The 14,952-nt window shown below is 35.6% G+C and overlaps 2 protein-coding genes across 3 annotated transcripts; one reads left to right on the top strand and one right to left on the bottom strand.

Annotated features, from left to right (window-relative positions):
• Positions 1-405: 405 nt before the first annotated feature.
• LOC141821194 (asparagine--tRNA ligase, chloroplastic/mitochondrial) lies at positions 406-12,017 on the bottom strand. Of its 2 annotated transcripts, none has more exons than XM_074708584.1 (15): positions 11,568-12,017; positions 10,876-10,944; positions 9,372-9,482; positions 7,155-7,262; positions 6,345-6,482; positions 5,532-5,609; positions 4,666-4,743; positions 4,477-4,545; positions 4,298-4,372; positions 4,102-4,185; positions 3,871-3,957; positions 3,381-3,476; positions 3,223-3,297; positions 1,569-1,695; positions 406-1,055 (listed from the first exon to the last, which is right to left on the bottom strand). In XM_074708584.1, the coding sequence occupies exons 1-15, from the start codon at positions 12,006-12,008 to the stop codon at positions 940-942; spliced, it is 1,752 nt and encodes a 583-aa protein (XP_074564685.1). In that variant the 5' UTR covers positions 12,009-12,017; the 3' UTR covers positions 406-939. The 2 variants fall into 2 exon arrangements, with proteins under 2 accessions (XP_074564685.1, XP_074564686.1); XM_074708585.1 differs by having other exon boundaries at positions 10,876-10,911.
• A 170-nt stretch (positions 12,018-12,187) lies between these two features.
• On the top strand, positions 12,188-14,482 carry LOC141821195 (F-box/kelch-repeat protein At1g16250). Its single transcript, XM_074708586.1, has 3 exons — positions 12,188-12,297; positions 12,615-13,184; positions 13,732-14,482. The coding sequence occupies exons 1-3, from the start codon at positions 12,275-12,277 to the stop codon at positions 14,282-14,284; spliced, it is 1,146 nt and encodes a 381-aa protein (XP_074564687.1). The 5' UTR covers positions 12,188-12,274; the 3' UTR covers positions 14,285-14,482.
• Positions 14,483-14,952: the final 470 nt, after the last annotated feature.

The raw sequence follows: 14,952 nt of genomic DNA, 5'->3' as shown, positions 1-14,952 counted from the left end.
ATAGCTCGCCAAGACTTCCATGTCATTCATTTTTTTTTCTAAATCTCAATTAGAAACACCACTAATTCTCAAAATCTATCAAGAATCGATCTAAAACTCTAATCTTGATCTCAAGCTGTAGTTGACTTACCGCATCTCTTTGCGCCGTTGGACAAAGATGAAGGAGACGATAGAAGAAACCCAGATGTAAATAAAAGAGAGCTGACAGATTAACTTTTTTAACGAAAAAAATAAGACACTTAAAAAAAAAATTGTTCAGATGAACTGACTGGGTCAATTAAAAAATGAGATACGCATTTTAGGCAATAAGAAAAATCAAATACGTGGTTCAATAAAATGCCTATATATAAAAGTATAGTATGATGCTTAATTGAAATATTAGCAAAAGTCAAGAACACAGTTTAGTTTAGTAAAATGCAGACATGAAATGCTATAAAGTTTGTTGCAACAGGACTCTCTCAGATCACACACTTTTCCACTTTATTCTGATTCTCTAGGTGACTGAAATGTCAATTTTGGAACATGAATTAAGAGAATTTATTCATGCTCTTAATTTTGGAACTTTGTTCAATCTTGGAACATGAATCAAGTGACTGCAATCACTTTGAATTAAGGCAAAGTGAACTCTTTGGATTGAGCTCAAGTAGTGCCATCTGAATTCTTATCCTTGTGCCATTACTCTTCAAAGATAGAAACTGAGAACAGATCAGACATCTTGCCTAAGTAAACTAATTTCACTACTCTCCTAAATGTCCTGATTGTCTCAAGAAGGAAGACTGTCTTTTTATACAAACCCATTGAAGTAGATTCCAAGAATTTGATGTACAAATACTACATTTCTCAGGTTAATATAAATCAAGGATCGCCATGGGGCGTGCAGTGATAAGTTATGTTGTCTAACGATCGATGGGTCGAAAAGAGTAGATCACAGTTCAGGCTCTAGAATTCTGCACAACCAGGACTGCGAGGAAAAGGAATTGCATCCCTGATGTTATCTATACCTGTCGCGAACTGCACAAGTCTCTCAAATCCCAGACCGAATCCAGCATGAGGAACTGTAATAGTCAGAAATCAGCAACACAATCTACGTATAATACCGAACTTAAGAAAATCTGAAACAAAAATGTCATAGACGAGACGAGATGATTGATGGTCATCATGTATTAAATTGGGTACACCATTAATGCCAGTCCCAAATCCGGTTGAAAAAAGACCAAGAATTTATTTAGGCTTTCATAATATGTTATAAGTTAATCATGATGTTATAAGGCTGTTTTCATCAATCAAATACCTCGAAATGCAATCAAAATGAAATGGCAGAGGTTAAATGAAATAGTATGTCCTTAAATGGAACATCTGTAGAAACTTGGACCTTAGCAATCAGAGTTCCTCTTAAAGTTTATACAGGTGAATGATAAAAATAATTTCAGAAAAGTAAATACCCATTAAAGTATCATTTTAATTTCAGCTAGCAATTCTCAGTTAGTTAAAGAATGTTTTGAAGGAAACAAAAATTGAATCAAATTATCTGAGGAACGTATAGTAAGATATGAACATAACTACCAAACCTGAACCAAAACGTCGAAGATCAAGATACCACCAATAACTATCCTTGTTAAGCTTCAACTCATCCAAGCGACTTTCAAGATATTCAAGTCGTTCTTCTCTTTGACTTCCGCCAATAAGCTCTCCTACCTGATAGGTATCATAAAGGATAAATCAAGAAGTTACACATCATTTGCATGAAAAGAATAACACAATACATTCAAATATTATGAACATAGAAAATAGAAGAAATCTTACATTTCTGCATTGGAAAATTATAGCAGAGTATAGAGCGATTTATTAACATTAGGCATGGAGGCTGAAATTTCCATAATGCATAATTATGGGCCAAAAATAAAAATACATAAACAAGGTGACACGTAACAAGTAATAGTTATTAAGAGATAAACCTGACTTTCTAAGATTAACCAATATGAAGTTCTCTCATTCAAACCATATTATTATTCATTAACTTGTAATGTGTGGTATAAACAAATATGAAGCTTTATTGTAATAGCTTATTAGTTCTAGAAGTTTTTGCAACTGATTCTCATATCAAAGTCCGACCTCTATCCTAGTGTGATTTCAAATTTTCCAAAATCATCAAATCAACTCTTTATGACTATCAAATCCTTTTTGAGTTAGATATTCCTTATCATTGTTTATACTCACCATCTCACATCTAATTTACTTTATCCTAAAAGCATAAAGCTGAACTAAATTAATAAATTAGCATGAGATAGTGTGGTAGAATAATTGAATATCGACTACCTGTGACTGTATTTATGCAATAAAGTGAAGCACCGAATATGCAAAAGCGGTAACATAGACCATTATCAATGAATTGACAGTGATAGGAAATAGCAACATTATTTTCTTTGATCTTTCCCCTTTTTTTAGTGAGAACATTCTCAAATTTTCTTTGATAAGGTGATTTGGAAATCATACATATTCAATCTATGGCTCTTCCAAACTCTTTCCTATTGATAAAATAGATTAACTTTCTTAAACAGAGGCAGACTATTATTATCCCCTCCCTCTCTGACTTTGTGCTTTTGCTTAACGGTATTGAGGCAAATGTATTGATGTTCAGGCAAATGTTCAGGTAGATTATTACCAATTATGAAAAATCATCACAATATCCATGAAATGTCAGTGTAATATTTTGACACCCTTTATATGAATTGTTATAGATTGTAAAATGTTTTGACACTTTTTATAAGGAACTGTCATAGATTTTCAGGAATCAATTATGGAAGGGGAGGGTTAACAGTTATTTATCAACTCATACCTATAGTGCATGAAGCCACTACGACAACTCAAAACAACTGGGATACGCAGCCATCCATTAAAGCTTAATAAGCCTATAATGACTTGTAGTTTGCACCTTCATTGCACAACAAGAATTTCGGAAAATGTTCATCTTTCTTGTGAATTAGTAAGCTGATTTGTACTTGTGGATAGTTGACAGATTCCATGTCGACATCAACATACCTACATCTGCTAACAGACGAAGATTCTCCTCTATTTACATTTAGGTTTGTTGGACTTTTTATGCACAATCAACGTTAGTAGTTTCATGAATTACTAGAATGAAAAGTTAGCATGCTTTATGTCCTCAAAGCAAGGTCATGAAACACATTCAAACTGAATCAGCCATGGTCTATGAAAAGATACCCTGGGAACCAACACATCCATAGCAGCAACTGTCTTCCCGTCATCATTTTGACGCATATAAAATGCTTTAATTTCCTAATCAAAAGTGAATGAAAATAGAGATTAGTTTTTTCACTTCATCTCAAATTTGTGTACACGAGAGCAAATCAAATGCACACCTTAGGATAATCTCTTATTATTACTGGGCGGCCAGCAAAAGCAATTTCAGTGATGTATCTTTCATGCTCACTTTGCAAATCCAGACCCCATTTTACCTATGAAAGTTGAAGACCCATGACCCAGGTTATCTGACAAAAGATCAATATATCTTATGAAACAGTAAATCTGCTATTAGCTTTTATCTAACAGATTTAGAAGAAAGACCCATTTTCTAGAAATCACTGAACATAAACAAAACACCAAGGAAGCATACTGTGAACTACTAGCTGCAAATCAGAGACAAACGTTATCATCCTAGAAAATGTAGTTTAAAAATAAAAGAATAAAGAACAATATAGGGAGATAAATAAACTAGATTCCCTATATACAGAACAGTTGGGGAAAGATGGTGGTACATGCAAGTAGACAAATCCTTTCACGTTATAGCCATCTAAACTAATGCCCTTTCTTAGCCACAAACTAACAAGTTATAGATATATGATATGTTACCGGGAATTCAAATTTCTTTTTGGTGCTAAGTAGAAGTTCAACAGCATCAGAGTATGTCAATTGAATGAAGTCTTTCTCGACCACATCCTGTGAAAAATTAAGAAAAAAAAGGCAAAGAAACACCAGGTTATGATATCTGTGTGATTACTCTAGTGCTTATCAAATCAATAAGATAACTATACGTGTAAGTTTAAGGAAGAGAAATAAAAAGTGGTTAGACAGAGAGTATGCCTTCAATCTATCAATTATTCCTTTCTCAATCCATGTATTAAAGAAATCCATGTCTTCCTTGCAATTCTCAAGGATATATTTCACCTGCAAAGCATACCATTAACAAATATATAAAACGTTTAGTTCATATTTTTTTAGCAAATAAAATAAATTCACAAATAGAAAATAGATGACAAAATTCAAAGAAGAAACCTACTACATACTGGAGATATGCAGTAGCACAAGCCATGTCATCATTCAGATCCGCAAAGGCAAGCTCAGGTTCAATCATCTAGAGAAAAAAAAGGGGAAAAAACTTAGCAGAGTATAAATTTTTAAGGGAATTTTGGCTGTAATTTGGATTGCACATCACGATGAAATAAGTAACATAAGTACCCAAAATTCAGCCAAGTGTCTTGAAGTGTTCGAATTTTCAGCTCTGAAAGTTGGGCCAAACGTGTAAACCTAAGTGATCAGCATGGTTAACAATCAATTAGGTATATGGCAATAGAGATAAATAAAGTAAAAGTATCACCCAAAATATATTGCCATTTATAAAGTTAACAAAGAGGAAGAAGCACCTACATCAGAGAGAGCAGTAGCATATGTTTCAGCATTGAGTTGGCCAGATACTGTCAAGAATGCAGGTTTGCCAAAGAAGTCCTAGTATCAGTAGAAGAAAGTTAGCACCATGATTCAAGAAAATTTTGCACGAGGAAAAAATAAAATTGAAGCATAATATGAGAAACATGCAGCCAAAGTTCAAATTCTTCATTATAACATGGATCAAGGCATATGTTGTATCCATGATCCATAATTTCTTCATTATAACCTCTTAGGCAGTTACATTTACCAGCCACTCCTTGGTTATTGCACCTCACAAAGTGTTACCCAGCAACAAAGTTCAAATTCTGGAAAAAGCAGTTTAATTTTTATTTCCACATGAATGTTGTTTGCAATTCACCCACCACTGAGCTTCACTCATAATTAATCAAACAAGGGCAACATACCCATTTCATTTGAGCAAGGTAAACTGAGGGAGAAACTAAAAAGAAGATAAACACTGAAAAAAACTGAAGAATCCCGATTTCTAATTATGTATAAACTAAGATTCAAATTCTCAAGTCATGACAGTTTTGGTATTTGACTACAATGATATTGTTTCAGTACTGTAACAGTGTTCCAACCAATGGTGCTGGTACAAAATTTCAAGCCATGGTATAAATTCTTTTCATATTTCGATTGGAATATTTATAGTGTTTGATTGATTATCTAAACATGGAAGTGATAGGCTTTTATCATCTGGAAGATACATTTAGCAATTCAAGATGTCAATCCTGCTCTATTTGGAAGCCAACCACAACATGGAAATTGTTCATTTGTTCTATGAAATAGCATACGCTGGCATAAAATAGATTTTTTTAACACGTCAGAAAGATTTCATAACAAACCTGTGACCAATCAACATTCCCATCCTTGGTAGTTGGGATGCTATTGAGTCGACAGTTACCTTCTCCAGCATTTGATATCTGTCAAGGTAACAGAACTGAAGTCAATATTATGGAAGTGATTATGAAAATAAATCAGGATAAGAACAACCAAGTGACGAGCTTTCCTGTTTTCTAAACAAATAATTCTTAGTAACTCATGGAAGTTTGCAGCAAGTAACAGTCAGTTTTTATGCCTTAACAACATTTGATTGTTTACAGACCTATTCCTTTCAAGGTTTAGTCAGACAACATAATTTCCTAAGGGACACATTTAACCTCAGTGATAGTCATGTTTTTAGAATTAAAGATGCTGTGGGAAGGAAAGAATATTCAATCATATGTGAACTCAAGGATTTATACAACCATCTGCTTTATACATATCAAATGAAGCAAGCAAAGCTAATCTAGGCCAGTGACCCACAACTAAGATTCAAGGCTACAAATTGGCGGGTTCTGTCAGCCTCTAAAAAGGACTGATGAGTGCAGTTATACATGGAAATAGTTGGCTCATTTGAGTCATCAGTTTAAGAATCAAACTGTTCCGCATAACTAAAGCACCAGGTCACCCCTTTATCATATTGCCCATCTCTTCCTCTACCATTGCAATATGAAAGTGAAAAAGGAAAGGAATAAAATTAAAAAAAGAAGGGCAAAGATATGGCAGGGAGAGACAGAGTGGAGAAGGAAGAACAAGTGGTCAGAATTGATGCCTCACCAACAAATTGGCCCAAAAAAGACTAGGAGGAAAATAGTACTAAATCTGCTTCAACATACCAATGTAGTCACACAGAATTGTTCACCAGCTCCTTCACAATCTGATGCAGTAATAATAGGACTTGAAACCCAAACAAACCCATTTTCCTGAAAAAAATTGTGAGTAGCAAATGCCAATGCGTTCCTCACTCTAGTCACCTGAACAAACATCCCAATCAATGTAAACCTTTGTTAGTACGAAACAACAAACTGTTTCTTTCTACACACTAAAAAAATTGAAGCTACTACTGGATATTTGATATCACTCAATCCAGAATCAAATAGCATTCTTCCCAGAATGAACATGTGATGTTATGAACAACTTGAAAGGACTCCAAATACATCATGCATCATAAATGGTAAAGCAAAAACTGTTCAAAAAATGCTAGATAGCATACAAGGAAACTAAAAGAACACAAGAAATGTCTTCTGCAAAATTAGTTGTAGCTCAAAAAATTCATGATAGCAGGGAAAGAACAGGATATAATCTGCATACATTTAGCCAAAGAAATCAGTTCCCCTGTTTCATCTTGTATCATGTATGGACCATCCAGTACATCATACAGTAATCATCAGCTAGTAGAATATCACAATCAAAATGGATGCTTTGTTAGAATGAGACCTTCCAGCACAGAATCGTACTTAACTGTGTTGCAACGCTATAAATGTTCTTTCATTCCGCAAAGGGAATTGGTTATCATGTAATAAAAACATATTTAGTGTTGCCTGAGTAAGACGAAAATAACATGCACCACCAGCACAGGAGCTTCATTATCATGCATACAACTGCAAGTGATAGAACCAGTAAAATATAGTTGAGTATGAACATACAGCACCAAATGTATTTGTTCGAGGACGAAGGTGAGCTATGGTTCTCAAAAATTCTCTGGTAGCTCTCTTCTTTTGGATAGGATAAGCTGATGGGTCACTTTTCCCTATCTGCATCAGAAAAGATGGAAAGCCTAATTGTTTATGGAAATAAGGAAGACTGAAAATTTAAAGTCAGTCTGTAATCTTCAGGGAAGGCATAAGTTACTGTTTTGCAGGGTAATGAGACATTATTTTCTGCTTGCTTAAGAACATAATGGATAAATACCATTAGAAATACTTGAAGTAAACCTTTTTACAATCAGTGACATGAGATATTTAACCATACGAGAAGAAAGTTTCCGAAAACAAGCATTCCCAAAAAAAAAGTGTTGAGCTTAAGACAAGTGTTAGATTAACAAAATAAAATAGTAACTCAAGGTATTAATAGGCAAGCAAAGTTTTTTTTCGTCTTTTTGGCATTTTCTAACAGTGGGAGATGCTTGTTCCACTAAATTTTGAGCAAAACATTTTGTTTCCAATTATCTACTCAGGAAAGTAACACTTTCAGAACTCTACAATAGCAATGACACTTCTCTAGCAATTACTTCCACCAAATAATCACATTACATATTTTTAAATTTTTGAATCACACAAACTATCTGCTCCAGAAACTCTTTATGAAATGTGATTTCAGTAACAAGAAAAGCATTGATTAAAATAATTAAGATGGATGGGCATAAAATCTTGTAAGAGCTTTTCGATATTTTGGATTTGTTATTAACAAAATAGGATATTAAAGAAGATATCGTAATAGCATAAAGAATGAGTGATTAAGGTTCTAGAGTCTTCTGCAACTGTTGTGTCCCTTTAAACTAAAAGAAAAAATTATAAGTTTATACTATGAACCGAAGTGCTGGTTTATTACAAAGAAACGTGTACAAAGTTAATGTAGCAAAGATGAAAAATGCTAAGATGACATGTGGAGTTGCTAACAAAGATAAAATAAAAATATACTAATATTTGTAGCAATTAGATATATAAGAATTAAATCCATTAGGGTAAGAAGGTATAAGGGATAGAGAAACTAAAATATATTGGTCAATGTGATTAAAAATAATTAAATTATTTTAAATATAATTAGTAATAAATATTTGCTTAGAGCCAAATGGAGGGATAAGATTCATATAGCTTCAAATGATTGGGAGAAGCATGGTTTGATGACGATGACAACGGCAACAATGACAGTGATGACATATTATCTACTGAATTACTAGAATTAATAAATGGGTTGTTGAAAATAAAGCGTAACATTTAGGGACCCTATATAATTGTTTTGTGCCTCTTGGGCTAAAAGGAAAACAATAGGATGACGTGGATCTAGGGAAATTGGCTCAATCTAGGGCAATTGGGTTGGATCAGGGACCTGACAATTATGCTATGAGTGAAATGTTTGAGAGTATCCCTCAGTATGTGTGGTTGCATCATACTATCATGTACCTTGTAATGATGAATTAAGGAAGTTGATTGTAGTATGACACTGGTCTCCTAGTCCTCATTATCAGGATGCAACGCACACACAAAAAAATTTATTAAAGACGAGAAATTCTCTAAGATGGATGTGCAATATTACTAAAAACAATAAAATAAAAATGACTAAAAAACAATGAGAAATAGTATAGTTCTAATAATTAAACAAGAGAAAATAGATTGAGATGGTAGAGACATATTCAAAGATAACTTATAGATTTATAGCTGGAATAGTTGAATTGGTTGGAATCATAGGTGTAAAAAATAGAGGGCGAGCAAAATACAGTATTCAGTGAATAAAACATGATTTAGTTGATTTAAATATCATTAGTGATATAACCTTAAATAAAAAATAGAGGGATAAGATTCATGTAGCCAAACACAACTCGATAATAATGATGATGGCACATGTCTACTGATTTATAGTAAACAAAATTAGACTTGATACCAAAATAAAGATTAAAAAATACAGGCAGATTCATCAAGTATGACCATTACGGATACCCTTACCCTTCTCCTAACACCGCATTTCCCCTCTTTTTGTTCTTTCTCCAAAAAAAAACTGAACTTCAGGATAGATATGTATGCTAAAATGAAATCTTAACAAACAAAATGCAGTGTTACTCTTTTTTGGATTTTTGATGTTAAAAAAAGTGTTTTGACGTGCAAATAGCACTTTTTACAAGAGAGATATTGACATAAATTTATTACCATGATAAGTCTTGCCACCTTTAGCTCCACTTTCTGCTTAGTACCTTGGCTTCCAACCAAAGTTCCTTCTACTAGTACAGAAGTTCCTGTTGTGATAAAGCCAGATTCTACCTAATAACAATAGAAGTACAAAAATTTTGACAATAGAAAAATTAAACAACCATATAAAAAATAACACTAATAAACTGAATGATACAATTTGAAGAAGAAAGATATATATCCACATAGATCCCATTTATTTGGGTGAGAGCCATAAAATAAAAATATTCCAAAGTAGTCGATGGACAAACTTCTCCAGATGCAATCAACAACATAATTAATCAACAATGATAATACAAAAGCAGAAATTTAGTTTATTTTTTGAAGGACCAAGTCAATAATTATGGCCCTAATCATCACAAAAAGCATCAAGGAAGATATTTTCCTGCCAACATCATATGGAAGAACTAGTTCAAGTACATGAAAATGGTAAGAAAACAACTTATAGCGTAGTCCAAAAACTACAAGTTACAAATTTGATTCAAATTATCAAATCCACTTGTTGACAAAAGATGAGAAGGCCACTTGATCACAGGAAAGAGAGGAATTTTTAGTAATTAGTTTGCAGAAATCGGATCAATATGAAGAAAATTTGACAAGATTAAGATGATGTCAAGATTCAAAAAGGTGATTCTAAGCGGTAGACACTAGACGCTCAATTCACTGAAAAGTAGGTAATGTAGTGCATATGTGATATGTGAGAGGATATGGTAGTAGTATTTAGAATATAAAAAAGGCAGCCCGGTGCACTAAGCTCCTGTCAATATGGAGTCTCGGAGAAGAGTCGGGCCACATTGGATCTATTATACGCAGTCTTACCTTGCATTGCAAGAGGTTGTTTCTGCGACTCAAACCCATGACCAACATATACCCAACAAAGCATCTAATCAATTCATCCAATTTACAATTTCACATAGAAAAATGCATGTCAAGAGACAAAGTAAAACACATAATATAAAAATGTAGGATAGGTCATATTTATAAGTAATATGCACATGCCATTAATATTTAAAGCGTTTAGTTACAAAATAAATTTTAAGTTAACGCTTATAACTTACGTGCTACCATTCCAAAAGCTTAGTTTAGTTTAGTGTTCCATAAAACAAGAATTAGTTTTCTTTAGTGCAAAAAAAACATCACATAAGCACATGTTAAGTTCTTGATCATTATCAACTGTATGATTTTTCTCTCATTCACCACATAGATGATTTGCCTCACCTACATAGGTAACTGTCTGGCCTGCCTAATCACTAAAACTACCTAAAGAGAATATCATATATGTGATATGGTTCCTTGTCTAAAATGCCTTGGCTTCTGCATATACAGCCACCATGACTCCTTTTTGGAACATTGGTTGATGTAATAATTTATATGTAAGAACAACAATTAAAAGCCGCCTTAGATTGCTATGCTTCATGTATACTGAAAATACATACATGAGTTTGTTAGTTAGAAGATGAGTTACCTGATCATAGCCATCGGCATCAGAGCCCATCACACACTGCATGTTGGATAAGCAAGAACCATCATTTACCTGAATTCATGGAACAGTGACTTAAATAGTTAAAGACTAAACACTGATTTATGAACACAAGAAAACCTAGCACTGCCACGTCAAGCAATGACAAATAAATGGATCCATCTACATCAAAACCAGTATAAATTCCATGAAAACAAAACAATGTATTTGTAAGTATTGACATGTAAACAGGCTGTTGGAAGATCAAACTAAGCCATTAAGTGAGATCTTCATGATGGATCATGCCATAAAAGAAATGACTCCCCAATTTTCATATTTATGATAAGCAAATACAAAATTCAAGTGCAGCGCATTATAGGCTCCATTTTTTACCAAGTTAAAAATTGGGAGGTGCTACTTCCTATTTCAGCCCGCATAAGTGAATAATGTTACTTCATGAACAGAGAAATAGAATGGTGCCTCTGGATCCAAATGACAGAGGTTAGACACGACTTGATTCAACATTCAAATCAAGAATACAATTTTGTCCCTCTTGCTGGTATATGCCGATAGAAAAAAGGAGTACTCTAGTTTTCCATCAAAAGAACATTTTGCCCACTGGTCTGGAAAATTGCAACAAAATATATCATCAACTTCAATCATCTTCTTCTGTAAGAAGGTAAGTTAATTCCAATCACCTCGATGAACGTCACAGTAGTCTGAACCCGACAAGTCCGGACCCAACCCCTAATCACCAGTACCTCCCCAATCCGGTCCACCCCCTCGTCGGGCCCTCCCTTGACGTCCGCGATCCTCAAGCGCCTCCGGAACTCACGGACCTTCTCCCCTGCCTCCGCTGAGGGAATCTTCTCCCGGGTCTCGGCGTCGGCGGAGATCGCCGCACTGCAGAATTGCCTCCACGTCGAGCCTATACGGTCGCAGGAAAGAGCATCACTAGAGAACGGGGACGGAGACGGCGGCGTATGCGCCCTCGAGCGGGCGTTTCCCGAACTCCGGCCGACGGAGGTTCGAGGGCATCTAAGGCGTCGCAGGAGGAGGAGAGGAGAAGCGGCGCGACGGAAACGGAGAAGGGAGAAGGTGGCGGCGGAGGCGAGAGACGCCGCTGCGGCGATCGTCATCCTGATGACGCCGATATCTCGCGCTAGTGGTTCAGCTCTCCCTCCGTCGCTCGGCTTAAAGCGACAAGGTTCGACCGGACAAAAGTGTCCGGTCTAAAACTGAACCGGGCTTGAGTTTTCGACTGACTAAGGCAGGACCCGGTCCATTAAGAGATCTGAAGCCCATCCAGTCACGTCCTCCCATCGGAGAAGAAACCTCGGCTCCGCTCGTCCCCTTCGCTCTGCTGCTCGCTGCTCGCTGCTCGGAATCGAAGCCAGAAGAAAAAATGGAGTCCGTGGGCGTCGATGAGTAAGCTAGTCGCCTCTCCTTTCTTCCATATGCTTTGTGGTGTTTGCGTGATTCAATCCGAGAGCATACGCGGTGCATTTCCCGACTTACCGCCTTCGATTCGATCGCCACTTCATCTGCTGTTTCTGTCGAAGAGTTTACTGTTCTAATTTCTTGTGATTTTTAAGATTTGTCTATCTGGGTGAGATCTGAATATGGATAGATCCATGGGGTTGATATGGGTGGCTTGATATTTCTCATGGGCAGTTTGCCTCTTTAGTGACGTTTTTCTGCTCGAGTGATTTATGGTTTTCTTATTTATTGGCTTTGTGCAACAGGATGTCTGAATCTATTATTCCTGGCCTGCCAAATGATTTAGCTTTGAGATGTCTGGCAATGATCTCACATGGATATCATGGTTTGCTAGAATGTGTTTCAAAAAGATGGAAACATGCAATTAGAAGCAAGGATTATGCACATTTAAAGGCCAAGGCAGGGTGGAGTGGTGATTGGTTGTTTGTTCTTGGATCCAATAATCCGGCTATGTGGCTTGCTTATGATCCTGATGCTGATAGTTGGCATCCATTGCCGGCAATGCCAGGGCCCACTTCTGATGAAGAATTTTGTAGGTTTTCATGTGCAAGTATATGCAACAAGTTTTTGGTAATTGGTGGCTGCTACATCCCACGTTCAACTGTATGGTCGGAGACAAATTTATCGGAAGTGAATTCTGTCACAGTTTTTGATCCATTCAAGAAGCAGTGGAGCAGTGCAACCAGCATGAGCACAAAACGAATTGATTTTGCATGTACTGCAATAGGTGAGAAGGTTTATGTAGCTGGTGGAAGGAACTCAGATAATCTTCAAGGACTTGCTAGCGCTCAAGTTTATGACCCTCACTTGGACTTGTAAGCTTCTTATCATTTTCCATATCATCTGTTGGAAGTTTTTAGTAGGATCAAGAAGGACAAGAAGAAATTAGCAACTTTGTTTCATTATCTTGATCTACTCATTGCCTATGTCCTAAGATTGCATTCCCTTATACAGACGTTATAGGAAATTCTAGATATCTTGATAACACAAAAAAACTCATTAGCTATTTTGGTTTACAAAACATGGAGAAGACTAAAGTCACACAATGTTCAAAATGCAAAGAGTGCTTTGGTTTAAGTAACCACAACCTCTTTATTCTTGCATGAACATCTAGGTATCAGTGAAGGTTGACCTTTGAGGATTGCAAATTACACTTCAACATCATTATCATGAATCTTTATTTTCCATCTATTTCATGCTTGACAATTGATTTCTTGTTGCTCATCATAATTATTGATTTTGTAAGACAATTCATGTGGTTCGAATTGATCAATTTTGACCACTATGCATCACTGCATAACATATGTCTTTTGTTATTATTTTGGGAGAATCTTATACAACTCTTCGACTCAACACTTTCAGGTGGGAAGATTTACCCTCAATGCCATTCCCTCTTATTGATTGTTTCAGCATATCTCATGGAGGTGAATTTCATGTTGTTGGCACAAAAATTCACAATTTTCGGCAAGATGCTTATGTTATCTTTAATCCACTAATGCGGAAGTGGCGTGTAATGGAAAATTTTGAGCCAATTTGTGAATTGTCACGGCATTCTACAACTGTTCTTGGAAGTAACATCTACCACATACTTGCAGATGGCACTGTTACAGTCATGACAACTGATCAAATGGTTTGGCACGAATTATGTGCATATCCTCCTGTGGTTCTTCGAGGCCATAATAGACAATTAAGGTCATTTGGGTTTGGATTTGCAGCATCTCGAAAGCACATATATGTTATTGGAGGTCTGACTCTCAAGTATAACACAAACAACTTTACATATGTCACTGTAAAGCTAAAGACAACTAAATTTTGCAATATAACAACTTTACCACTAGAATGGAAGGATGTCAAATCCATGCCAATTGAAGTGGGACATATATGTGGATGTGCCTTTTTGGAGGAACAAAGCTGATGCTTCTTTGTATCATACTCATTTTGGAACATCATGTATGTTAATAAACATCTTAATAAGGATTCTGTTAATGCTTCCTAGCATTACTTGATGCGTAGCCGTAGAAATATTGAAGCAGCTTGTCATTGTAACCAGAGGATTCTTTATGTCTACAGATTGAGTATCATGTATAGCATAAACATTGGCATGTTTATTCAATGTGGCTGGTCTTCCTAACAAAATTTTCTGAGCCCTTTATCTTTGATAAGAATATGAGAGTGTTCTCTTTGGCTTTGTAAAGAACAGATGATTATCTTCTACTGAATCTAGATCAACAATGTTGGTCATGTCAAAGTCTCCTCTCCCTGCGAGAAGTCAACTGATATTTGTAGCCATGCCAAGTGCATCTTCTTGCCTTCAGGTTAGTGCATCCTCTCAAATATATTTTCCTTGACTCACAGACTAACAAACAAGGCGGGTACATAAATTTATACAGTTGGTAGTCTCCTATCAATTAGGTCATGAATTCTACATAGAAAATCACACCATAGAAATCTTCAGCATCTAATTTTCCATATGCTTTAGAAATAGAAAATTTTTGCAACTAGGGCATAGGTCAGTTTCCAAGGCATAGCTTCTTGTTATTGACAGTGCTTGTTGTTAATTTGATTCCTAAAATTCATCCTAAA

Source organism: Curcuma longa, chromosome 2, assembly GCF_044706935.1.
Source record: "Curcuma longa cultivar G26 ecotype Majalengka, Jawa Barat chromosome 2, ITB_CL_G26_1.1, whole genome shotgun sequence".
NCBI classification, from domain to species: Eukaryota; Viridiplantae; Streptophyta; class Magnoliopsida; order Zingiberales; family Zingiberaceae; genus Curcuma; species Curcuma longa.
Note: the sequence above shows the minus strand (reverse complement) of the source record. Positions and strands in the feature narration are given on the sequence as shown.